The following is a 27,584-nucleotide window of genomic DNA, read 5'->3' on the forward strand; positions in this document are numbered from 1 at the left end:
AAACTTATTGAAGAGAAAGACAGGAAACATAAATATTCTCCATCAACTCAACAGTGGTTATGCGGTTCACTTGGATGTGGTAATATAAATATTTGGCAGGGCTAATCCACTGAGACAGTTGAGTTTGTTTATATGCCTTTTGAATGTTTCATTGATGTGACTGACTGCTTCCTTTTCTTCACTCACCTCTCTCTCCACCTCTTTTTTCTGTACTCCCCCTTTCTGCATGGTTGACTATGAGACAAAGCGTTGGTGCTCTGTCTATTAAACATGAAATGCAGAGCAAAAAAGGTTTCAAAAAAAAAAAAAAGGAGTCCATCCCAGCGCGTAAGATGGACAGAAATAGAGTGAACAACAACAACGCTTTAGTTCAGTTTGACCATAGCATACCTCCTCTGATACCTGCACAGAGATACTTAAATCAACCAGATTATGCAGCTAGATGAAAGGAACAAAGGTGGGGAGATCTGGCTGTTTCACCTACTTGAAGGAGTCTATTTGGTAGCAGCGGGGTAAAAGTGGAGGGCTGTGTGTTTGTGTAGGCAGCTGGAAAAGAAAAAACCAACACACCGACAGTAATTTCCTACATCTTCCCATTAAGTACCCAAGCAATGGGCCCCCCTACTCCCCTTTATCACCTGACCTTTTGCTAGCTGCTACATAAATGAAAAGGCATGCCGACAATGATTTAGTTGCAAGGCGGATGGCACTAAGCAGCAGGAGAGAGAGAGAGTGGTTTACACACACATGACCAGCTAGCCCTGCTTCCTACTGACAGTGAGTGTTGACACCACCTCTCTCTAACACAGCCAATTTATAAACAGTAGGTGAAAGACGGGCCATGTTTACAGCTGTAGAAAAGGTTGGTTCTCTTTTTAGCCTCATTCATCCAATATAGAAGATATTATACTGCAGACAGGACATTGCTTCAAGGAACCAGAGCACCTTTTGGCCCGGGAGAGATAGCATACTTTCAGTGAGTCAAATAGTGTTGGGATGAAATCATTATCATGGCTGTCATCACATCACATCATATCACATCATATAGTGAAGCACCAATTTGCTTTATTGACTCAGCCCAAGACAAAGCATAGAGTGGGTCAGGCTGGAATTGATTGTATGATGCATTGGCCTCTTGCCTGAGGGAACACTGCTGTTAGAGTTGTTACTTTGGAGAATGTGCAATCCCTCAGCAGCTTATTGCAATACATGGCTGTCTCCTTAAGAGCCAAAAAAAGCAAAAATCAATCATTAATCAATTAAAAATGAGTCTTGTCTATCTGTAATTCCTCACATAAGCTTATTGAGAATACAGTGGAATAAAGTCAACAAATGAATGATGTTTATCAGGTGGTCCAACATTATTATCAAAAACCTGTTGTGGAGATTGCTGTCTACTCACTGCAATTAGTGACCATACCAATGAAAGTGGTTCACCTGCTGATACATTTAGATTAGACAAGGACTTACCTCCGGGTCTGTAAATAACATCGTCTTCTGTGATGAAGGATGTAATTTCTCCGTTCTCTGTGCGCTCATAGCGTGACTTTTTCTTGGGCGTCTTCTTCTTGCCCTTCTTGCCGGCCTCCTCGGCCGTACCACTACCTCCACCTGTGCTGCCATTGTCGTTGTCCTCATCCTCACTGTGCTCGCTCTCTGCATAGTTCTTGGCCCCACCTTCCAGCGTGCAGCTGCGCCGGGGCCTGGAGCTCTCACTCTCACGGTCTCCCCGGTCCCCGTCCTGCCGGCGGGACTTACTGGCCTCCCTCTTGTCCCTATCCCTGTCTCTGTCCCTGTCCCGCTCTTTCTCCCTCTCCTTCTCTTTGTCGGCCGTCATGATCCGCCACGTGCCTTCCTCAGTCCTCTCACGGCTGGGCCTCCGTGAAAGGTAAACTGTGAGCCTGGGCTTCAGTCTTCTGAATTTACCAGTCAAATCCAGGGAAAATTTGGCCACACCAACAACCCCAGTGTTTCAGAAAAGCTGTGAATAAAAGAAGGATTATTAGCATGAGGCTGTGTCAATATCCTTACTGTACAAAGCTACACATCATAAATAGAATTGTTTTGTGCTGGAGGAGATCTTTTGTGGGTGAGAAATACAGGCAGCTGTGCTAACTCTTCTGAACATCACAGCAATTGTTGGCGCTCCCCTCACAACCCTGTATACTCAGGAGAGTGCTGAGCAGCTTTATCAAAGAACAGAACCTTCTAGCTTCCTCAAACATTACCATTCTTTCAGATAAGCATGAAAACAGAGTTATTAAAATGTAAAAGAATAAAAAAATAAATAAAATACAGTGAGTAAAGCACAAAAGATTGCAGTGTGTAGAGTGTTTGTACCACAATAAGGTCTTGAAAGCGCAAAAAGTTAGCTCTGAATTGGGGATGCAGCCAACAGAATTCCTCAGAGATAATGCATCAAGGGGTTTTTTAGCACAAGACGCAGCTTGTAGCTCACAATGCCACAGGAGAGACGCAGCATAAAGCTCAATGACAGAGTTAACTGGCTAGCTTTTCTGCAGACCATCTGTGATGATACCAGGCTCAATTTTACTTGTGTGTGGTTATGTGTATATGTGTGTGTGTGTGTGTGTGTGTGTGTACGCGCACGTGTGCCTATGTGTACTCTGGCTTACTGGACTTCACCCAACCCAGCTCTCTGCCCTGGCTGACAGTCACCACTGTGTTAATGTAAAGTGACAGCTCTGGAGGGAGGAACACAGCAATCCACTGGCTAAGGAAAGGGAGAGGGGAGCTAGTCATTTGCCATGTTCAGTCCACCTCCATTCTCAGCTATCGTCGTTTAACTCAAAAGAGCTCAGTGACCACTTTCTCATGCCATAATGAAATCCTCCATGAACAGTGAAGTGGGTAAAGCTGAAACAGCATGCTGTCTGCACTGCACTACCTCGACACAATGTGCCTACAAAGGAGGCGCCTCATTTACTGCCAGTGTTTGCCCCCCCACTCCACCCCCACTGCAACAAATTAAGTAGAAATACTTATTTCAGCCCCCAGAGGGATCAGACCAGGCAATCACCACCCGCGTTACCATGGTTGTGATAGGGCGGAGGAGAGAGAGAGAGAGAGAGAGAGAGAGAGAGTCAATAAGGAGGGAGGGATAAAGATTAAGCCAGGTAAAGAAAGCAAAACCAGTAGGTAGTGAAAATGATACAGAATGTCTGAAAGAGGATGTGCACTTATTGAGACAGCTAGAAAGAATACAAGGTGAAGAATAGAAGCAAAGGGCCAAGGTAGAAGAAGATTTTTTGGTAGACATGCACACACACACACACACACACACACACACACACACACACACACACACACACACACACACAAAATGGAGCACGTTTGACTATGGCACTCCTCAGCAGCGGGTGCTGTCATCTCGTGAGCAGACACCAACTGACAGGGCAGCTGCTCTTGTCGTCGGCTTCAACACAAACACCAGGCCTGATTAAACCGCAGCCTCGTCACAGCCCCATTAATCACCTAATGATGAGTTACCACGGCGACCACTGGGCTGCCAACGTATACACACAAGAACACATTAGAGCACACAGCAGACGCAAGGGCTCAAAGGAGCTCTAACTTGCATGTGTCTGCAAGGACACACATCAACAGCGGATACACAACTCGACTGGTCTGCCAAAATATACATTGCACCCACCCCCCAATCCATATCCAGCAGCCTGAGTTGGAGGTGTGAGGAACATGAAAACATTGATGAAGGTACCATTTAATAGCTCAGCTATAATCCTGATGACTGCCAGACTGTGTATGAGCTAAGCAGCTCTTCTCTCCTCTAATCAGTAACATAAGCCTCTTGCACTGAAACCAACAAGGGCTGAACTGAAACAAATGGAGGGTTGGCCCGATCTCCTTTGATGTTGTGTGGGCAGCACCAAGCCTCCATAAGTATCTTTAAAATCTAGGTGCTATTACTTTGCATCTGGATACGCTTTACATAACTGTGCCAATCCAAGTTTTCTATCTCCAATTACCTCGCTGACGTTAACATTGTGTTCATTAACCCTCACGTAACAAAAACTCCTCATACACATATGCCCTTGCTAGTGCTTTATTGTGTTAACACTTTTACTGGTCAATTAACATTATGTTCAAGTGTCTATGGCTAATGTGTTATACAACAGTAGCCATAGCTTGATACAGATAAAAGAGCAATTTGAAGCTGAACAAATTGAGTGAGTCAGTGTGAAGTGAAGTAGTAACACTGTGGCAATGAAAAGTCATAATGCATTGATGGCTGAGAGGGAAGAGAACGAGACAGAAAGTGGAGACAGAGAGAGAAAGCGAGGGAGAAGGCTCTCCACCCACAATCGGGGAAACAAAGTGCTTAGTAGAAGGCAGTGCTGGCTGCCTGGCCGATGAATAACACTGTGAGGGGGCAGGTGAGGCTTGGAACTATTACACATCAATCACTAGGCCAGGAGCCTTTGAGAGATACCAGCTGTCTTAATGGAAAACAGAAGGAGGGGGCAGTGGCTGGAGAGGGGTTGAGGGGTTCCCAGCCAATGGCACCTAATCCACCATTTACATTACTGCTATGGAGTCAAGGGCTAGCAGCCAGTGGGGCCCTGCTCAAATGCATTTCTCTTTTCCGTGCTGGTTTAAATGAGACCTCTGGCCTGAGAAACCACACAGTTTGTGGCTCGATTAACACATCATCCCCCACAATGGCCACACAGCAGGTTTCTGTTACTAAACACTGTTTCTCTCTCTCTCTCTCTCTCGCTCTCCCTCTCTCCACTGAACAGCCTTTTAAAAAGCCATGTTTTATTCATTCCAATCACTCCCACATTTACCCAAATCCATGCTCGTCTCCGTAGTTATAATCAAAACCTGTCCAAGGATAAACATCCAAATTATCACACTTGAATTGATGTATATGGTGATAAAGCGGTAGGATTTTTTTTTCCCCCTCCTGCCAAATTTTAGTAATTGATTATCCTGGATTATGAATTTACCAATTCTGGACATTTGTTCATATAACATTTTGTAGAACAAATAATACAGAGACTAAGAATTTCTAGATCTAAATGCAAAATGGACTCAACTACAATAAAAACTAGCACAGTGATCCACTAAGTTCTTGGAATAGAGTGAAAAGTCATTCATAGCATATTCAATTGTAGAATTATGAAGTAGCAACATATGATTGGCAAGGATTTAGGGCCGGCTTTGCAAAGGGATTGAATGAAATACTCACATGAATACAGATTAAGAGAACAATTTTAGCGTTAATATACACAGGGTTATTAACAACAAGGGCAACTCAAATTGATCAGAATAAACCAGCAAGATCCTCAGCAGTGCAAGGATCCTAGCTGTGGTGATGTTGAGCTGTTGCAGGTTTTCGTCAGCTCAAGTCCATTACTCAGTGCGATCCAATCTAAGCTGCCATTCAAGCCCCATAGAAACAACAGCACAATGAAAGGCTCAGCTGGAGGCAAGGGGCAGGCCACTTCATAAGAGATTCTCTGTGGTTTGCACCCTGCCTGCTTTGTTTTACCTGCTGCAATCACGGCTTACTTTATACTCTGAGGCCTTCTCTGTTTTAGCTCACATAGGCAGGGCAAAGACACTTGTCTGCTCCACTTGTTTTTCAATTCACTGATTAGTAACCACATCTTTCTTCCCTCTGCTAAAGCTGTGCTCACAAAGATTCTATTTTTAGCTGGCATCCGGGGTTAGTTTAGTAGGTAGAAGCCATGCTTGAGAGAAGATAGCTTGGGGCTTTCCAACATCAACATTTAAACCTGCCTTGAGACTGCCATGGTAAAAAGCAAAACACTGCTACAGAAGAACAAATTCTCCCGTAGAATGACACTGTGGGCAACAGTAAACTGTCAGTGTCTACAAAGATAAACTATAAAATATCCACATGTCCCTCGGCTAAAATTGCTTTTAATTTGTTCTTTGTGTAATACAAAGGGCTATTCTGCAAGTCAAAAATATTTTCTGTCCAACAGTCCACAGGTACTTGCAAGCACAGACAGAGGTATCAGACTGCATGCTCTACAGGGTCTAAGCCTCTACTCCATCTCTAAAAGAAGGCAAAATCCCCCCATAGTCCCTGTTTGTGTGCTTTCCACAAGAGCTCCAAATTACCCCGAGGGGGCCGCTCCACAACCCAAGATGTCCATTAAGTACAGTGTCTGTAAGAAGGACCTCATTTCACAGCCTAATACCAGCTACTTCAAGACACAGTACCTCTCGGTCTGGCACGTTTGTCAGGCTAGAGCAGAGCTGAAGGCCATTTCAGCAGCTCTGACTGCTTCACGAGGCATCATGTTTTGACATGGCTCCTGAGGGAAACACCAGGGTTATCCATTGTCACCCTTCCCCTATCTACTAAATGAGGTGCTTTTGAGAAATGTAATTGTGAGACTGCTCACAGTCACTGTAAAGGAGCTCTCCCAGGGTGTAGCAGGAGAATGTGAAATATGCAGTGGCAGACAGCGTTATCATGATTATGGCTCTTAATTTCCTGTACATTTGTTGATCGCTTCCTTTTTTCTTTCTTTTTTTTTTGACATACAAGAAAGGTGCCTAATTGGAAAGGATTTCTAGTGTCTCTCACATTTGGAGATGTACTGACAATTCAATTTTTTGGTGAATTATGCTGTTGTAATGGAAATTTACGCAGAGGTAAAAGTGGAGTCAGGAAAGGCACAAATATACACTAGGGAATCATTCAAAGTTGACTTAAACTAAGAATATATCTGATTCATACGCTGCTTCAAATATTTATCTGTATAATATGAAATAAAGCTCTGGGTGGGCGGTTGGTTACGTGACATTTCCTCAATCTGATGTATATAGTGAAAGGCTTCTGAGAAAGAAAAATGTGATTTTGTCTTGTGATAAAATGAAAGGGCTCTTGAGATTTTAATATTTAAGCACTAAATCATGTACCACTTCCACTGATACTCTGCAATCAAATATCCCTACTTCCTCCTAGACCTGCCAAATGGTAGTCAAAATGAGTGTGGGAGAGCAGGAAATGTATAATGTGGCTGCTCTACATCCTCCAGCTAGTCCAACCACTATGCCATACAGAGTGACATACCAACAACGAGAAAAAAAAATTAACTAAATCTAATAGATAGGGCAACCCTGAAGTTTCACACTGACAACACAAGCCAGCAGGGGCGTTGAAGGATGCCTTCAAGAACAGCTCCCAAAAACAAGGCCATTAGGTCAGTACATAAAACCAACTCTCTGTCTAAATTATTTAGATGTGTGGTGGCAAAGTCGACTCAGTCCTTGAGCAGATGGTCGTGAGAGGAAGAGGTGGGGAGCATGGGAGCATGGGAGCAGGGGGCAATCCCTCCATTCAATATCTTATAATGATCTGAGCCAAAAAATACCTCCACCTCTAGATACCATAGGATGGTATTAACTCTAATTAGGGAGGGCTATTGAATCATATGCCAATGCCTCTCCTTTAGCCACCAACCGTCACCCATCCTACCAACATGACTTACCATCGTAGCAAAATGAGAAAAAAAAAAGGGGTTTTACAACACATTACATCCTTGCATCTTTGTTATCCTCTGTGCTAATTTCAGAATTTTTGCAGAGCTATAACTCACAAGTCAATATGCAAAGTCTGCAAATAGACAGCGACAGTGAATGTTTGGCAATTGGAGATGTGTTTGTTCAAGGAAAAGTACAGGTTTAGAAAGGAGTCAACAGGGGAGGTGATTATAGGAGTGGAATATTCAGTCTCGTCATCCACCATCTCAGTTGCGCAGGCCAGTGATCCTAGGCAGACGGGAAAGCTCTCTGTAGTGTGCATGAGGAGAATATTATGAATCATGAGTCTGCGAGGCCTCTGTGCAGCTAGCCATGCGTTTTAAACTACAGCCACAGACAGGGCTGGGTAGTAAACACTGCCTGAATTTGCATGCATTTTCTCTATCCTCATCAGGGGGGGAAAAAAAAAAGTTAACCTAGGGCTAACATGCAGTGGCTGGGACTGGGCCACTGGGCATACAGCTGCGGAAAATTAGTGCACACTGCCACAAACACAAAGGCCACACACAGGTAGGCTGAAAATACACATAATTAATTTTTAAGAGTCTGAAGAAATCAGACCTGTATAGTTTACTGCCTGGACCACAAGGAAATGCCTCGATCCTCACTTAAAAATACACATCAGCTGGAAAAGACAACTAGCATTAGCAAGCAGGAGCCTAGAACAATGGGCTTTTGGGAAAATATGAGTGTCGGGATAATACACAGTGTACAGTGGTGATCCACAGATTAACTCAGCCTCTTCATGTGTGAAATGGAGACTTGATCCCTAACTGATAGTGCGTTATGCCTCCAGCAAACACAAGCAGCATATTTTTCATTGTTCCAAATACCTAACAACTGCAATATATTGGATTACACATTGCATCCTTTGCTGTACAACAACAATGGAATATTAATACTACCAAAACAACACTGCTCCAGTTGACGATATGCCTGCTGTTGTCTTCTTTAAACCAAAAGGTGAACTGAGCTGGCTGCGTGCCTGACTGGCTATGAAGTAGTCTCACATATTCTAGGAATGTTAATGTCAGGCTTTGACCATGGCCAACTCACCGACATCTGCTCTAATCACTGGCGCATTAATGGCAATAGAAACATTTACAGTCTTTAAAAGCACAGACAAAATCACCACAACCATTTGTTTCCTTAATATTTAAACAAATTGCAGATGCAGAAAAAATAACCCCTAAAGTGCACTTAATTATCACAATGTTATGAGAGACTATTCTTTACTAGCCTCATGTTTTCACTGTGTTTAAGCACGCCATGTGCTGTGCTCATGCATAGGAAATAAGCCTCTAGTGCTTCTGCCGTTGCAATCGGTGGAAATCTAGGAGGGCAGGTTTGTGGTGTTACAGCCTTGTTAAAATAGCTTCCCACTGCATCTGCAAGCTTATAAAAAGTCACTGAGAGCATATTCACTACAGTGCCGCATTCATCTGTGTATATACACGTGTCAATCTAAAATGTGTAGGCCATTGACACGCACTCATACACACACACACATGTATATAAACAAAAAACAAAAAAAAAAAAAACCAACATGCTGCTACTGAGCAACTGTATTTGCAGTTTAGGTCATGCTATGTGCTCAGCCAATAAATGGCTAGAGTGTAATGTGCCTTGACCTTCTATCTTTCTTTCAGCAGCTCCTTACATATATTGCTGTCTCTCCTCATATATCACTCAGGCAAATGGCGCCCTTCACCCTGCTCCCTCCTGTCCCCTCCTTAAAAGGCCGAGGGGACATCTTTGCCTGCTGTACTCAATTGACAGCCTTGGCAGCTTCCTCACCAAGCATAAGGGGAGGGGAGCAAGGCTCATTGGGGGGAAATGGTGCAATGAATAATTATGTTTCATAACACCCCCCCCCCCTTTATTAGCATCAAACAATAATTAATGGGGAACAAGGGGCACACTGAAGAGTCTGCTTTTCACTTTCCAGAACAAGTGGGTCAATATGCCCTTCAACCCTTTTTCTCTGCTCAACGTCAAAGCAGAAGACACTTCCTCGTCCCTCTAAAAACATGGCCTTAGTTTATTTATGATGGTAGTTGCTTCGCTAGAAAAAAAGCATTTCTGCTACACTCAGCAAAACTGGCCAGATCACTTTACACAGCAGTTCACTTCCATCACCACACCTCTTCTCAGCAGGTCGACCAAACAATTCAATAATGAATATGAAATGCCTCCTAATTTATGTCTATGGGAGTTAGAGTGGCTGAAAATATGGGCTATTGGACATGGACTTGACTTGATTAAGTTTTTGTTTCACGTCAAATTAAAAAAAAAAAAAAAATCTCTGATCAGCAGTAGCAAAGCCAGTCCTGATCAAATTAGCTTTGCACTAAGAGCTCCATTGATCTTGGCACTCATCTGTGCAGATGAGGCCCGGAAAGGCAGCTGGTAATCCAATAGCTGGAATGGGAAGTACTTCAAGGACTCTGCTGTGTTTACCCACCTATCCTCTACACAGAGAGGCAAGATGTTAGTGCATGCCACTCACTGGACTGATTGGAAGCCACAGGGCCTTGGGAGCTCTAGTGAAATGAATAAGAGTTGCACTGTGACTCGAAAGTGAGGTACTTGAAAGCTGAAAGTAATTGCTTTCACCGCAGCTATCGTGCAATGAGTAAATAGGATAAATCAAGCAAAGACGAGATCAACGTTTAAATGAGGTGGCAGTGACTTACAAGTTCTAATACAGGATTCAATTCATAACTGCAGCCAAAAATCTAAAAGCAAAACTAATATCAATTTAAAGATGCTATTAACTGAAGTGCGAAAGTGTAAGGTTAGGGGAGTCTGTGTCAGAAAAAAATCTGTCTAAACACTCGCTGCAGCAAGCGTTGATGCAAGTCTTGGAGATCTATCTGGCATTAAACCAAGCACATTCAACAAGAACTCAGAAGACAGGTAGCATGTGAAATGAAACAGAAAGACGATGGTGGTAAAGGGTAAAATGTACAGCTGTTTTGCTTTTAGAAATAGTTGAAGCGAAGTGCACCTCAACATTGCTGCCGCGCATCAACCATAGTAATGCTGCTGCCATAACAGCTCTCTCTCTCACACACCCCCCAATCCATCAAGGATTCATAAGTGAATGCTCAATAACAGACTGAGTGCATTTCTCTCCTTTATATCACTGCAGTGAGAAAAGAGTTAGAACTCTTCAGTAAACCACAGACACACCACAAACACACACTACTCTCAAACAACACTAATAACCTTGGGCTGCCTACCAATGCCATGACTTTATGGAACAGTAAGGGCTCTAAATAGAAGCTCAATTTCTCACCAGCAGTCTTTAACAGCTCTATTTCAGCCACCCTGTGATTAAATATTTATGTTAGCAGAGCGGCAGATCATAGCAAGGTGATAACCATTTAAAAATCCCAATCTGGGGCTTTTTCTGCCCATCACACCCCACCTCACTCCACCGCTGCCACAACAAAGACCTATTTTTAAAAAGATTACCTACAAGTGTCCCTTTAATCAGTGCATGGAAGAGCTGTAGAAATCCCTCAACAACAGTCCCAAAGGAATACCTTTCTCTGAAGCCCTATCAGGAAGAGGATCTCCTTCACCGACAGCAGACTGAGTGGGAGTGTGTACGTGTGTTTGAGGATCAAAAGATGTGCTGCTACCTTGCTATGATGTCCTCTCCAACAATCTCAGAACAAAGGCCTCCATTTTGAAGTGGAGTTATGATGGCACAGGGCTCTTAAGGTCCTCTGTTGCTGTTGTGTGTCCCATTGCTGTCTATCCTCTTTGTTAGCACGCTGTTTGTTATGCTAGCGAGATAAGCCACTGTTGTGGGTGGCTGGGTGTAATACAGCAACCGGTGTACTACTTGAGTGCCAAAGCCGACAGTCTGTGGGAGGGATTGTCGGCATTATAGATCACTAGGAGGCAGATGTCCAGCCTTGCCCTGACGCTGACTCAAACACGAACCCTAAAAACCGTGTGTTTGCAAACTGGACTGCTTCCTGGTGGGTCTCAAGTTGATCTTTATCAGACCAATAGAGACAGCTCACTTATCGTAAGAACCTTCATCTTTTACTGCTGAGCAGCTTTGTTATTTATGAAACATAAGAGGTGGAAGTCTCCCCTGCTACAGTGTGATAAACATTACAAGATGTCTTGTGCAGACAAAGCAACAACCTGATTCCAAGTGTGTAGAAATTACATCAGGCAAGACCAAGTGAAGAAATGTGAGGTTTGTATAAATGCATAAATGAATGGTGCAAATGCCTCTGGAGAGTAGATAACTGGCAGGGCACTGGCAAGCCACGGCATCATTACCTACTATAAAAGCATTGAGAATCTCCATTACACAATTAAGTGCCATGCACCAATAAGCAAAATCAAGCCCTTTAAACATCTGCTGTCTGTAACTCTGCCTCTCTTCTCTATGATGCACTGTCACAGTTAATGATTTCTTCAAGAACTTGGATTTCCACATATGATTTACATGTTCGAGGTGCTTAGTTGAGCAGTTGTAGGTTTATAAAAGCAGCCATTACTGTTGAGCTGAATCCAAAGAGTGTGTGGGCAAATCTTAGAAATTGCATTTCAAAAGCTAGGTTGATCAAGAGGAAACAGACAAGGTATCAGCATACCGCTTTTCAGTTTCATGTTGTTTACATATCTGGATTGTGCAGTCATTCGTTCCAGTGAGAATCATCGCCAGCAAAAACAATTACACTTCCCCCACCCAAGCTCAAGTCTCTCTCTGACTGCATCGACTCAGCTTGACAATCAAGCCCATTAGACCTTTGTGTGAATTAATGCCTGTTAACTTAAAGCACTGACACCATCAAGAATAGTCATTATCTCGTCTTTTTAGCATAAAAAACAGGAATGATTTGCCGGTTCAGAGAGATCATCTCCCTACATGCAGCCCGGGGCAGCCCTTTCTGTCTAACTCATTATTTTTGGTGGAACAAGGCCACTGATGAATCCTGCTGGATTAAATTTAAGGTTCTCTCATTATGACCTGGCTTACACACAGCAGCAGACTGCTTTAAGCTGCTCTTCTCACAGACAAAGGAAATTCAGTAACTCTGAACACTGTAAATATACGGCTGAATCTCACTCAACTGAACTGTAAAATCAAAGTGGGATTGTTGGAGTACATCACTCCCACGCAGCTGCACATTCAGCAGTGAGAAAAGCTGTCAAATGTTGGCTTTTGGTGGATACTAGTTGAACTGACAAGGGCCAGTGATACACCATGAGTGATAAAGACATTCATTTCTGCTTAGAAAGGTTTTCCAGATGTGATCATCCGCAATGCTCCAGTGCTTAATTTCTGGATAAAAAGAGGCTGTTGCTGTGTTTTCCCCATTTATGTTGCCTGGGTGACAAATTAAAAGCAGAATTGCCCACACAACTAGTCAAATGAGTGAGTGACAACAAGTCAATATTTTCTCATTGTGTGGACAGCAATATATCTGCACAGTAACGGGCTGTGCTTCAAGGCTTAGGCAGTGTTACACTCAGAGCATTATACGGATAATGTGTCAATAATCTGGCTCGCTGCAGCTGTTAAGAGTAGTGCCAATAAAGACGCAGTATCAAAAGACAACCTTCACAAAGTATGGGCTAAATTACCAGCTCAACAGACATCGTCTAGACACTGTACTTCAGACAAACACACGGTTGTGTAAAGACTACAAGGCAACACAGTAATTGGACATTGATCTGTCGAGGTCTAAGGATAAACCACTCATCCTAGGAGCAGCCGTGAAGGGAAAAATATGTAAACACACCAGCTTCACCGAGAAATGACAGAAAATGAATGAATTGAGCTCTGTCAACTGCTGAGTAGTGTGCTCAAAATTCTGATTCCTCTCCATTTTCCTGTAGTTCTTTGGGAGTCACTTTGGGTCACAATTATCTTGTTTCTGATTATATGACAAAAAAAAACCTGCTAAAAGCTAAATTCAGAAGCAGCAAACACCTTGACAAGCCTGGTTAAACAACGGCAAGATCAATGGGAAAGTTTATCAGCAAATATCACCATTGGCTGCCTGGCAAGTAATCATTAAGGAATGGCAGTGTTGCATTATTCATCAGCTAATGTATAATTCAGACTTAACAGCAGATTCTATGCATAAATAAAGATGTGATACATTTAAACACATTAAATGTTTACTCGCTAAAATAGGATATGAATGTGCCACATGAATGCTTCAGCCCACTGCTGTCACTTTATTACTGTAGGGACACAAGGTGGATACTGAAATATAGACTGACAGTCCACTCATCATATCACACACAACACCGGCTGTTGATTTCAAATACATGGTGGTGTGTGTGTGTGTGTGGGGGGGGTGCTGTTTGGGTTTAAAGATCTATAAAGATCTCAGAGAGCATTTTTATTTTTTCCCCATTCTGTTTTACTGAGTGAATGATAAGTAAAATAGCACATTTTGGCTTTACAGTAACACAAATTGATTTTTGGCACATAAAGATTTCCTGTCTTCCCTTGACAATTGCACCTAGGCTTGAACATTGTGCAGATATTGCGAGGACATTCTTGTTTAAGTGTCAAAGCTGGTGTTGGGGGGTTAGAGGACAGTCAACAGGGCGGACAAGGAAGCGCTGAGGACACACAGGCTCCATCTGACGGCGTTCAGAGCAGGCGGCCCTGTGGGGAATCGCCATTCCACTTTATGACCATGCACTGAATTAACGAGGCCAGATGTCCACCCACTTAACATGTGTGAAAGTGCCCTCCGATGGGCTCAGCTGCTTTAAGATGTACAGAGAGGGGGGAAAAGAGATAGGGCCTATTTTCAATTATACCAATTTCTCACTCATCGTTGACTCCAGAGGTTTGTGTTAATTAAAGATATCGGTGCTTTCTCTATGCACACAACAAACTAGAAGACATTTTCTCTGAACAATCAAAGCACCTCTCCATTCCTTCATCTCTATTTCAGTAGTCACCCACCAGAGGGTACTGCATCCTTAGCACTGCTGCAACAATTTCATGTGTACTACGTCAATCTGCGGGTAATGGATTCTAATTGAGTCACTGGTACATCACTTAATGCAAGGATAACAGGTCAAGAAATGCCCAACTAACTTATTCCATTCAGAGATAAACCCCTTACGACAAATCAACAAAATCTGATTCATCATCGTTACACAAAATCATTAGTCTTGTTCTATGTTGGGGATTGGAACTGACACCAACAATCGTATGGAAGCCATGACTTCTCATTGATTCACTGTCCGGCTTTATGACAAGGCAGCTCCTGCATTTCTGTATAGTTACGACCAAAAGTGTGAGGGTAACTGCAAGCAGTACCTTTTATCCGGCTGGAATTGATGCAATCAATCCACATCTAGAGCTAGAGCTGTAATCTACCTAAATTTACCCGATCAGCAATTTACAGTTTATGTTTAATGGGTCAACCATCACATTTGTTTTCATTCATGTAGGTCATTATCATAACAATAGGGTCATTCCATTGCAATTACAATAGTAAACAGTTGAGTCATTTTGACTATTACCAAAATGGAAACAGTAAGACCCCAGCAGACACACTCATTAGAAAGAAAATTAGCAGCATGCATAACATTACATCAGTTACAAATAATCTTTCTCTGATTATTTCTGCATTACATCATACTGTAAAAGAAAGGAAAATAAACAAACAAACAAAAACTACAGACAGTATTTTTCTGCCAGCCAGCAATTGACATCATCCTGACACAGTGAATAAAAAAAGGGGCAGAGACACAGCATGGTGCGATCCCGGTGAGGGCCATCGTGCAAGCAGATTAAATAACGTTTTTCCAATGGCCTGTCAAACATTCAGCTGCCTCTGAGCAGCTAGACAGCCGTTACAACCTCACTCTATGAAGCATCACTCTCTCTCTATGGTCAGAAACAGTCTCTTTGATCTGGATATCGCCCCTCAGATTCCTCAGAGGTGACAGTCATACATGCGCCTGTGTGTGAGCTGAATGTTTACTAGCTCTCTGTACCTTGTCAGCAGTGAGTCTTGTGTTTGTGAAGGGGGGTGACTCACACTGTTACTATGCTTCCTCGAGTTAACATGAATCAACAACAGACTGCGGACTCAGATCCAGATCAAATTGCACATCAGATTTAATTTCCCACAAACACTGGTATGAGCACTGCAAATAGAGCTGATGTGAAATGATACTGGCAGCAGTATAGCTATGTGTAGATAATTAAGATTTAGGCTGCTATGTTCTCATCTGATAGCAGTGTTACTGTTAAACACTCACTGCTCTCTTCTCATAGAAATCCCACACTGCAGACGAGCCCAAGCTCTTGTGTACAACTCCATTAAGAGGGCTGACGACCACTTCCCCTTTCATTCAATCCACAAGTAGTGAAACTAAATTGATATCATAACCTTGTGGAAAGTGAGGAGGATGCCATTTAACAAAATTTGTTCAGAAAATACAAGCTATGCAATTTTTCCCACATGACAGTGTAAGCTAGGCTCATGATTTCATGTTGGGACTGGTGAGCATTGCACAAATAGGCCAATTGCTCTGATAGAAGACTATTGTACTTGAAATACCTCTAGTGTGTGACATGGTCAGATTTATGTAAAAAGCCCCGGTGTTACCTATAATCAAACTTTGCATTACAAAAACTTTAATTTTAATTTCACAATGTGACAAGTGATAAGTGGAAACACCTGAAAATCACCAGTGAAAAGGCTTGTTGACTATAAACTATTAACACCTCATATGTTGATACTAAAATCAAAGATCATTCCCATTTCAGAGAAGAAAGCACTAACTGATAAATTAGTATTCATTGTTGAGAGTGACAGGAGCATCATGAATGCCAACCACTGTTACATTTTTAATTGCAATTAGACCTCATGACTTTTACGAACAGTGACTGCACCTCAAACATTCAAACCGTTTTAAGGTGGAGTAAATATCCTTTATGTTCCAGCAATGGTCCATTATCCGTTCTGCTTGTGTCACACATTAGCCTGTGCAGTGTCGGCACACTCAAGTGGATTAATCACATCTGAATCATTAGGCTAGAGGTCACTTCTTAACTCTAGCAAGGGGACTAAAAAAAAGGCACAGGAAGGTGGGCATGGGGGAGATTAGCTCCTCATAATTAGCAATGCAATATCTGAGTCTATGTAATAGCTCAGTGAAAAACCCACCAGTAGGGGATGGAATTGTTTTTATATGGCACACTGACACCCCCCTATCCTTCACAAGTTCTCTATTTCGGGGGGTGAAGCTTTTTCTTTCTTTGTGCTTATGTGGCCACAACCCTGTGGATTCCACTTCTGACTTGAGTCACATGAAGAAGACTGGATGACCAGTGTTCTAGCAATCTAAGTAACCCCCCCCCCACACACACACACACAACTGGAAAACATTAGATAAGCTGCCTTTCAGACAAATAACTGTAGTCTGCTTACTAAGCTGCCCTCTCATTAACACACACACACACAACAAGCACAGGGACAGCCCCCCCCCCAGCCACAGTGAGGGCTGCATGTGCTTGGGCCAGAGTTCATAGCCTCTGGAGTGCTGAAGGGGGGGGGGGGGTCAAGTTAATTTGGTGATCCTTCAACAGTTTGCAACTGGTGCACATGATCCCCCGTCTTTCTTTAAAATAAATAAATAAATAAATAAATACAACACTCAGGCACTTTCCATCACTCCAGTCCAATAATCAATTTGTGACTGAGCCAGGCCAAAAATCCTTCCTTTGAATGGAGCTTTGGGGAAATCCCCCCCCCCCCCAAAAAAAATCTATGCGTCACTGACTCATCAAGATTTATTTCAACTTTTCCTTCTTCTCTTTCTTTAAAAACTGACTGATAGCTCACGTACACAGACATGTGGCTTCCCAGCTTTGATGCTTGCTGGGTAGCAACGTTGCCATCGGATCCTTCCTTGTCTTTACTTCATTACTGCTCTCACTTTAAAACCATTAGCTGCTGGAGCTGAGTTTCGGGCTGCCCAGGTCATGGAGGGTCTGCTGCTCAGTCCTCAGAGGAGCCAAGTTGTACAACAAAGCAGCCAACTTTCAGCTCTCACAAAACATTTGACTGGAGGTCACACGCGCTTCCTGCTCCGGATATAAAAAACAAAACAAAAAAAAAATTGAAGGCAAAGAAAGTGTAAGCAGCTTGCGTCCACCGGTCCAGCCTGAATTCCACTCCTTTATCTCCCACACGTTGCTCTCCCCGTCTGCGCCCTCCTCCGCCAACCACAACCATCCTGCAATCTTTTTTTGTATTCAACTACTCACCCGCCAGTCTGCTGATTCTCGGAGTCCCGGCGCCTCCTGCAAACAAGTTGAAACGCGAGTTTTGCCCGAGATGACCCACCGAACTTATCAAAAACAAACAAACAAACAAACAAAAAAAAAACACAACACAAAAGGGACTAATCCAACAGAGCGAGGAGACGGACACTTCTATCGCCTGTGTGTGTGTCTGTGTGTGTGTTGGTTTTTTTTAAACCCCGCTGCCAGCACGGAGAGACTCAGCCGAGCACTTGCTTCAACAAAAGACTGTTTCACTTTACTGACAGAGTCGAAATCGCGGAGGAAAAGGACTCTACCGATCAGCCAGGACACCCCCCCCCTCCCCTCTTCTGGAAAATGCTCCTGTTCCCTTTGGCCGTGTTGTTGTCGATGATAGTGTCCACATGAAAAGTAACACAGCGCTGTAATAGTTATTTCGAGGGGTAGGAAACCAGTGAGTTCGCCGTTTACAGGCTCCGCTTCCTTTTTCCACACACACACACACACACGCTTAACCCCCCCCCCCCCCCCAAACACACACACACACACACACACACACACACACACACTCTCTCTCTCTCTTCCCTGCAAACACACACACAGAGACTATCCACACTCTTCCTATCTCCGTCTCTGTAAACTCCCCCCGCCCCCCTTCAGCTGTTCAACAGACGCATCCACATGGCTGACCTAGTCTTTCTTTATCCAGACACTAGTGAAGGAGAATTACTCCGACCACACTGAGAAAAGGAAAAAAAAACACTGCGAGCGAAACAAAAACATGGACTGGATTCAAATAATCATCAGGGACAAAGGGGTGGGGGAGGTGGGGTGGTGGCGGGGGGTTGCAATGGGGCTCATGATTGATGGTGGCCCCGTTGGGACACACTTCGTGCACCGTGCGTGTCAGCCAAAGTGGCCCGAGCGACCATCGCCACCAAATCAATGACAACGCTTATGGGAATGTGACAAACACTGAGGCAGGACAATAACAGCAGGTAGTAGTAGTAGTAGTGCTGCCTTGTAAATAATGGCGTTCAAGCCCTTTTTCCTCAATATAAATCCACAGCAATGATGGCACGTTTCAATGGCTAAATAGATGATCACCAAACATTAGTGTATATGCATCTGCTGGAAAATACACAAGAGGGAGGGGCTGAATGCTGCCCAGGGTTGTGGAGCTCATTTACATTTTTGGATAATTAATTAATTAGTCACCCCACCCATTAAAAAGGCAGAAACAAGCAGGGTTGATAATGTGAACAGTCCATTAGCAGTATTTGGAAAACTGACTTTAATGGTTAGCCTGCACATCACGTCAAATGTGATCCTGGTTATTTTCCAAGGTGTCAATAGTATGTCCTACTGCAATAGGACATACCTGACACACAGTTTGTGTTCACTTAGAAGGGGGGGGGGGTAAACAAATAAATAAATCAGATAACACCCCACACATATGTAAGAAACATAAGATGGAAAGTAAGTTATAAATGAATAGGGTGATTTTCATTTTGGTGAAACCGCAGTGACATTTTTTCATTGTCTTAAACATGATATTGGATCAAATCCAAGTAAGTACATCAAAACAGCAGTAGTCTGTGCGTTGGGTTCTTTTTGCACTACAGCCAAGCATGGGCAGCAGGAGAGACAGACAGTAAGGAAACTGAGTTGAGGATGGTGTGCAGGGGGTCCTTCATTGTGCTCCAAACCATGTTTGTTGTCTTCTTTTCAGAAACAGAGGGGGTGCAGGCTCTGCACTGCAACAAAGTGCTGCTAGAAACCATTTCCAGCTCCTGAGGCAACTGTCCTGAGAAGTTGTGCCTCCCACCCCCACATAGGAACCTAATACCTCAGCAGCCTCAGCCCGTCCCTTATCACTGTATGTATACATTTGCCAAGGTCAATATTTATGATATACACACTCACACAGTCTGTGTCCTTTCCTAAGTGATGCAAACATTCAGAGGATGCAGGGCTGATAAAGAAGCAGGAATGCAAGTCTCTTTGTACAATCCTGGTTTAAAAGGAATACAAAGGCTGCAAAAAATATTCAATCGTGTTCAGAGAAGAAACCAGTCAAATGCCAACATTTCTCATTCGGTTTGTCAGGCATATGTTGGCCTAAGAAAGCAGTGAAGGTTGAGAGCAGTGAATCCTGTCTGAAGGCAGTGCAATGCAAAGCTGGATTTGCTGGCAGGGCAGGCTCCCCTCTCTGGCAGATGAGATCCCATTATCAGGCAGACGAGAACTCCACCTCCAGGATTTCACAGCTCCTCTGTTTATCACATGGCTCTGTCAAGTTGGGCACCATTAACCGATAATGAAAGGAGACAACCGGTGCAGTTACAAGCAAAGCACTCCACATTCTACAGGCCTAAGCATGTATCTGGGAAGCTGACTGTGTCTATTCAATTCTGTTCAGCATTCAACTGGCCCATCACAATACCTTTTCCCTAAGCACCCTCTTCTACAGCTACAGTGCCTTCGATCCAGGCAGAACAAAAACTTGTTACTTGGTGCGTCTTTGTGAATTCAGAGGAAATAAAATCTCACAGAGCTGCACGCTGCTCAAAAGAGAAAAATGGCACTTTTGTGACACTTTTTCCTGAAGATTATTAAAAGAGAACAATATTTTCTCAGAGCTAACAGAACCAGTGCAGTCGTTTGAGGGAGGGGAAAATTTTACAATAATCTGACACTAACTATCATTTTAGCATGTTTTCTTCCCCATTCACATTCCACAAACATAATTAGTACAAGTGTTACTAAACAAAAAGACTGCAAGGGTGCCACTGAATCAAAGGCCAACATGGCCCCTCCCCTCCCCAGCCTGACTAGTCCATTTATGGTTTATAGGATTCTGTAGCCACTTACGCTCATTAAAAATGAATACTTAACAAAAGCTGCGGCTGACACACACTGTTTTCTTTAGCCTGATTTCTCCACGCCAGTGAAAAACAAGCCACTCAGAGGCGGCAAACACTGAGCAAGTGAGGGAAAGAAAGTGCTCAGCAATACAAATAAGTCAGCCAGTAGCTGAAACAACAGAAAAAAAGTGACATGGATGACTGAGCCAAGCCTGTGAGAGACTTGGCAAGCCTCAGAGGCCCTGGCCTCTTAAGCACTCATATCTAGTAACTTCATTTAATACACTCACAAGGGATGAGAGGACAAGTTGAAGGAAAAGGGGATAGAGAGAAGAAAACAGACTTGTAAACCAAGGGGAGGGTTAGGTTGTGGTGGTAGTGGGGGTGTACTTCAGAAGCTCAATTTTAACACGCGACTAAATCTCTGCAATGTAACAAGCTAACTTCCCTGCTGCCAAAACATAATACAGTGAGGAAGAACAGATGTGCTAGATTGAACCTTGAGACCATTTTGCCGTTCTCAGGCAGGTATTATCTACAGGAGATGTTCTTCACATATTAGAAACTTCAACAGTGCTATTCCAGATGGGGCTTTAAAGCAGTGACTCTCATTTCACCACATGTACTATATCCATAAAGAACAAAGACTCTGTGTGACTGCTGCTTGAAGTTACTGTTCCTCATTCTGACGGCAAGTGCTGATAAACCCCCCCTTCCCTCCCCTCCCCTCCCACCCTGTTGGCAATGGGGTGGGGGGCAACTTCAAATCATTCATTGTCCCTTTTAGCCTTCATGGATTCTTAAGAGAGCATTTTACAAGTTGGGGAATCCAAAGGGAAAACAGGGTCTTACATGACTAATTAAAACACAGACTTTGCCTGGAGGGTGTTGGGGAGAAGGGGAAGCAATAAAACAATCCTATCCAATCTCCCAACAAAGTAACTCAAGGAAATTACTCAGCTAAATATGGTTTAACTACACGCTTGTGGATGTGAAGATTCAATGTTTTCAAGGACTATTGCTTTAGCTAAAAAGAACATTGCTCAACAGGATAAGCTTTCATTCATGAAAGAAAAGAAAATGGACCTTTAAACAATAGACACTAGACTTTTCTCTATACAACAAGCCCTATCAAGGTGACAAAAGACTAAGTGAAAATAAAAATGTCCTTTGGAGACAATCCAAAAAGACCGAGTAATTAAGCTGCTACCTAGCAAGGCTTTGTTTGTGATCATTAACACTGTTGTAAAAATGTGAAGGAAGCCAAAGCATGGTATTTCACTTTAGGCAATCAGTACAAGGTCTAGCCTCACATAGCTATCTTGTTTACATAGCTATTTGCAGTTACATTTGGCAGCCTTGTAACACTCTGAAAACCAAGACACTTGTAGGCTACATATGTCTAATCTCTTTGCCAAGCTACACAAGCCAATCAAGAGAGTGGAACTTGCTTGCAACAGCCATTCGGTAAAACTATTGCGTTTAAAAAAAATTGTGTAGGTAAATCTTTTTCCAGATGGAGATATCTGCTACCTGGCAAAAATTTCAACATTAGTGAGTGAAAGTGCATTTTTTACAGAAAATCTTGGTAGCTCAGTTGGAAATGTTGCTATCTATGAAGAAAAGGAAAAAACTAAATCTTACACTATACCTACATTCATACAGAGGTCTATCTTTTCCATTACATCACATGTTACTGAAATGAGGAGAGAAGCTAAAAACTGGTTTGTGAAAGCTTTAAGAACCAGAAAGTATATATGGGTATAAAATCAAATATATAGACAATGAAAACAGACACAACGAAATGTACACGTGTAATACCTTAGATGATATTTCACAAAATCACTGATTTTCCACAGACATTCTTCAAGCCCTCACATGGACTGCCTGTGTCTGTCTGATTCTTCAGGCAAAACAGGGCCTCATTCATCTGAATAAAAGAGTGCTTGAGACTGCCATGGCTGTACTGAGAACAGGCTCTGAGGAATGAGACTGTATTTCCAAGAGGGCCACGGAAAGACAGAGTACAGGCTGTGGTGCAAAAGAGGAAGTTTACATTTCAGGCAAATCCTTTTGTGAATAAAGACACGGCAAGATAAACAAACAGTACATGTGTCTCGCGCTCAGCTCTGGATCCAGTTAGGAAAATCCTATTCAAGTAAAGTGAAACTGTGTTTAAAAGCAATCAGCAGTCCTGGAAAGGCAACAGGGTCCATGATCGTGAGAGTAAAAGAGAGCGGCGGTTGGGGTGTGTGATCCCCATGTGGTTACTGTCTCTGGGCTCATCTGCTCTGATAGCCAGTGACTGCTCTATTGCAAGCAGAGCACATGGCTGTCTCACCTCCTTACACTGCCACCCTATGGACAGTGAGCTGAGGTGCAGCTTGACGCTGTTGCTGTGCTGGAAAGATGGGGTGGGGGTGGGGGTACTGGGGCTCATATCGTGTAAAATGAAAATTAACTCCACACATGATAATTCATGACATGCGTATTAAGATGCTCAATATGGCGCAGTGGCCCACAAAGCTGTACCCTTTTTCCCCCTCCAGTACCAGTGCTTATTCAGAAATCAATTATTATCCTCTGGTCATGCATGGCCGCTCCCAGTGTGTAAGCTAATGATTCAGCCATCTAGTTTACAGATAGATAGCGATAACTAGAATAAGCACATCTATTGTAGGTCACTCGAATGAGATTCTCCAGCCCTTCAAGATAATTTTTCACATGTTGGATTATTCCAGCCAACTCCCTTCACATTCTTTTTTTTTTATTATCATTTGGCATGAATAATAGCTGAGAGGTAATCTCAAAGGCAAATGTACGGTCAGTATGCGAGCACTGGGTGTGGTGAGAAGAGGATATGTGTGTTATTCAAAGAGACAGCACACACAGAGGGTGTCGAGGCTGTGTTACGAGATTAGGCTGTTTTGTGGGAGCGAATGGGTAAAAATCAGTCTGTGTGCAGTCAGAGCAGACCGTTTGGAGATCACTGCTGAGGTCAAGAGGAGCCACTTAGCTGTGCTTTGGCCTTCCAACCCCTGCAGCGTTCAGAATCAACCGTTCCACTGTGGGAGTAGATAAAAAGCTTGGCAGCAGACTCGCAACTGGAGACAGCTACATTTACTAATGCATGAAGGCTTTATTTATGGAATTTTAAAGGTACAAAATGGAAATTAATGGGAATAGGCAAGAAGGTGGGAAGCTCACTCATTAGCCAGAATATATATTCAGATCCCCAAAGGCATACAACCTTTCGTATAGACAAACATGGTAAACAATCCAGACTAAAAAAAAACATACCTCCATCTATCAAAATTTTTTTTGAAGGTGCTTTTAAAATTTTCAATTTTTCTGTCCAACTATTATCACTATAATTTAAACATTTGGGCTAAGGGGATTTACACCAGATGTGATACTGCCTTTTTTTCTCCTCACTACGCATTATATTATATTACAACAGCAGTAAGACATGCAGAATGACTGTCCCTTTGATGTCTCTGCTGAGGAGATAATGTGCTGAAATCTGAGAATGATACGTAAAGTGTCATTTACGATTACATGGCAAGCCTGCTACACTTTGTCTTTATTGTTTGGACTTATAAATCAACTGAGCATGGAAATGTGTTTCTCATTATGCTGTTGTGGATACACAGAGAAATATTACTTTTTTTATTTTTCCAATTTGTTCATTTTCGATCCACATATTCTGCATATCACAAGAAGCATCTAACATATACTAGATGCGTGTGTGTGTAAATAGTTTTTGTGTATACGGGAGAAAGAGTGTGTGTGTGTGTGTGTGTGTATGTATAAGAGATAGCAACCGAGTGGGATAGACTGGTGGAATGAGAGATAGAATAACACTGATGATATTCGATATGGAGCAGAATGGAAACCCAACATGCAGAATACAAACTGTTTTCATAATAGGAACAGGAGGGAATAGAGAGAGGAGGCTTGATGCAGCATTTGCTCCTTAAGTCAACTTGCTGAAGAGGGATGGGAGGAGGGAAAGATGGATGGCTCAAGAGAAGGAAGGAACGACAGAGCAAGGGTGGGGAGCACTATCCGTAGCTCTCTCTATTCCTGCACACGTCAGCAGCAGGAGGGCAGGGATGCGCGGAGGCCAAAGCAAGCCAATTACCAAACTCATTAAGTAACCTGCTAGTCGGCTTTGAACTGCAGCCCTCTCCATACCGTGTTTGGCTTTTTTGCCGCTATTGTGAATGTTCTCTCGCACCTTTTTTAGGTTACAGAGGGGAGTACAAATGGCATAACAGTAATCACATTGATTTGATATGCGCTAATTAGAATCAAAAGTGCAGCACAGAATCACCAGCGACAGTGCAGAAAAGCAGAATTGGTATCGGTGGCTTGTCATACCATTGCCAAAATAAATGTATTACACCGGATGGAAAGGAAAGAGAATGGCCTGCACATAAAATGGGAAAATAATGCATCAAGACACAAACACAAGAGTGGGTTAGCATGAGTTAGCAGTTAAAGGACAAATGAGCAGTGACAGGCTTGAGCTGCTCTCTCCAGTAGAACAGAACATATCAGGAGTGATGGCTGAGAGGGGAAGGAGGAGGCTGGTGCCGAAGACAAAGCACAACAAGGGGAAAGGATGATGATGGAGACGCATTAGCCAAACAGCAAAGCAGAGCAGGTAGAGAACATGATCCCAGTCCACTGGGTGGGGCAGGAGTAGAAAAATTTTGGGGGAAGGCGAGGGGGTTAGGGCATAAAAAAATGCTGCATTAGTCAGCGCTCCAGTGTCATAAAACATTGTTGACTAACCTTGACTGCATTCACCTCCTAGTTCACTGCCACACTGCCTCTCAACAAGTATTGACAGAACGACAGTCTGCAAGAGAAAAGCTGAAGGGAAAAAAAAAAAACACAGAGGAGAAGGGAAAAAACATGAATGATGTGTAAATGGAACAAATGAGGTGATAACAGCTTGACAGTAGAGGTGTATGCATGGGTGAAGACGGCTGCCATATTTGGCATCATGTAGAACACATGGCGAATGTAACCACTGAAAGACATGAGGGTGAACAAAAAAATAATACCATGCACAGTGCAGTTAACATTTTGAATGAGGAGATTTAGAGCATTTATTCTAAGCCAGTATTCATTTCCTTCTTCTCAATAAACCCTGGAATAAACTCTGGATACACACAGACTCATACCTGCTACACACGGTAAAAAAAAAACAAAAAAAAAAAAAACACAGACACACACACGCAAATGCACAAAGAAGCACACTCACAGTCCCCCCCACCCCCAAACCTCCCCCATTATCCCATGAGCCCTCTCTTCTCTGCCTCACTCGACAAGAGCTTGGAAATAAAAACATCACAGCTCTGCCTCGCAGCACCTGTTCAATAACATTGACATTTCACATTCAGCACTGAGAGATTCCCTGCATTTACTCTCTTTAACACCCAGAAATGCAACACACAAGCACACACACTACAATCTGCTACACTTCAATGTAAGTATTTGAATACTACATAGACCAGGAATGTGTTTTTGTGCACTTCTATTTTGTGCGTGTGTCTAATCAAGGCCGAGATACAACAATCAAATTAATTGTTTTTCAGATTTAGGCAGATAATTTGTCCTTCTTGGACAGCTGCCAAAGTATTTTCATGACTACTGCACATTGAACCCATATCACATCAATCTATTATTTTACTGTTATATTACTCAATTCATTTGTGCAAGACAGAGTTACAAACAAAACAAAAAAATATTCTGAAAATCAAACCAGTTAGTTTAATAATAACAGCGAATATGTTATGTGTTCATGATATATAACATGTATGTCTATTTATTATGAGTGTCAGAAAATGAAGGACTGAAAATGAAGGCAAGATGAATATATAGGGCACTGTGATGAATGTGTTGGATTTGTCTGTTATTTCCATCTAAAAAGGAGGGTGTGGCTGATGTCTTAACCAAATATATCTATTAGCAGCAAGGATTGTACCAAGAAAAGCAACATCCAGAGATATTTGCCAGATGTACATAATTATATCTGCATTATTCATTCCCTGCCTCTGATGCAGTACATCTCCTGAATTCAGCCTGCATTGGAAAGTGAAATGGTTTGGCTTTGAATTTGAAAATAACACCTGGTGTGCAGTGAATAAAATCAAAGTATTTCCATCCATGCAAACTCAGCACTGTTTGATGGCACAGCAAGCAGGTTATATTGTTGTCTGACATTTGGAGGAAAGAAGTACAACAAATAAACACAGCAACCATCCAGATAATGGTGGAATATTTATATCAGCTCCATGATCAAAGACGACTTTGAGGTTGAAGATGTTTGATTTATACATATGGCTTGATTTTGATTTTTTAGATGCGCCTCGAAACTATAATGCATGTATTTATACAATAGATGCTACCTGACAACGAGATGAAATGTTCAGCTGGCCACCAAGTGCCAGGGGCTCAATGGCGTCACCAGGTGGAGCCTAACCTGGGCGGCTGAGCAGGGACATCTGTATGACTGCATTAGAGCCATCAGAGAACCGACATAACTACAGATTAAATGGTGGTAATGCTGAGGATTAGATTCATGTATGAATAGCTCACATTGATTTTACAGTCCCCTCAGTAACTCTGGGATTACCACAGTGACCGACAATATGGCCATCAAATGCAGACATACAGGGACTCATCTCCCACTTTTTTTATTTTTTAACCCTCTGAAATCAGTCTGTGACTACCTTATCTGCATTTTAATCTTCTTATATCCTGACCTACAGGCTGTATCCAAACAGCACAAGCCATACAACATAATTCCTTTAGCTTCCTGCCTGTTCAGTCTCTCCAAGAATAGCAAGTAC

The 27,584-nt window shown here is 42.7% G+C and overlaps 1 protein-coding gene across 4 annotated transcripts in view; it reads right to left on the minus strand.

The window, feature by feature from the left end:
* The window catches only part of rerea (arginine-glutamic acid dipeptide (RE) repeats a), a 118,312-nt gene that overhangs the window by 68,114 nt on the left and 22,614 nt on the right, over positions 1-27,584 (minus strand). For 2 of the 4 annotated variants that reach the window (XM_029505617.1, XM_029505620.1), the window contains exons 2-3: positions 25,519-25,599; positions 1,471-1,981 (exon numbers count right to left, since the gene is read on the minus strand). In XM_029505617.1, coding sequence (XP_029361477.1) covers positions 1,471-1,837 — 367 coding nt within the window. In that variant the 5' untranslated portion in view covers positions 1,838-1,981; positions 25,519-25,599. Of the gene's footprint in view, positions 1-1,470; positions 1,982-17,854; positions 17,969-25,518; positions 25,600-27,584 lie in introns of those variants that run through there. The other 2 variants (XM_029505618.1, XM_029505619.1) reach the window with 2 other exon arrangements.

Source organism: Echeneis naucrates, chromosome 7 (genome assembly GCF_900963305.1).
Source record: "Echeneis naucrates chromosome 7, fEcheNa1.1, whole genome shotgun sequence".
In the NCBI taxonomy this organism is placed as follows: Eukaryota; Metazoa; Chordata; class Actinopteri; order Carangiformes; family Echeneidae; genus Echeneis; species Echeneis naucrates.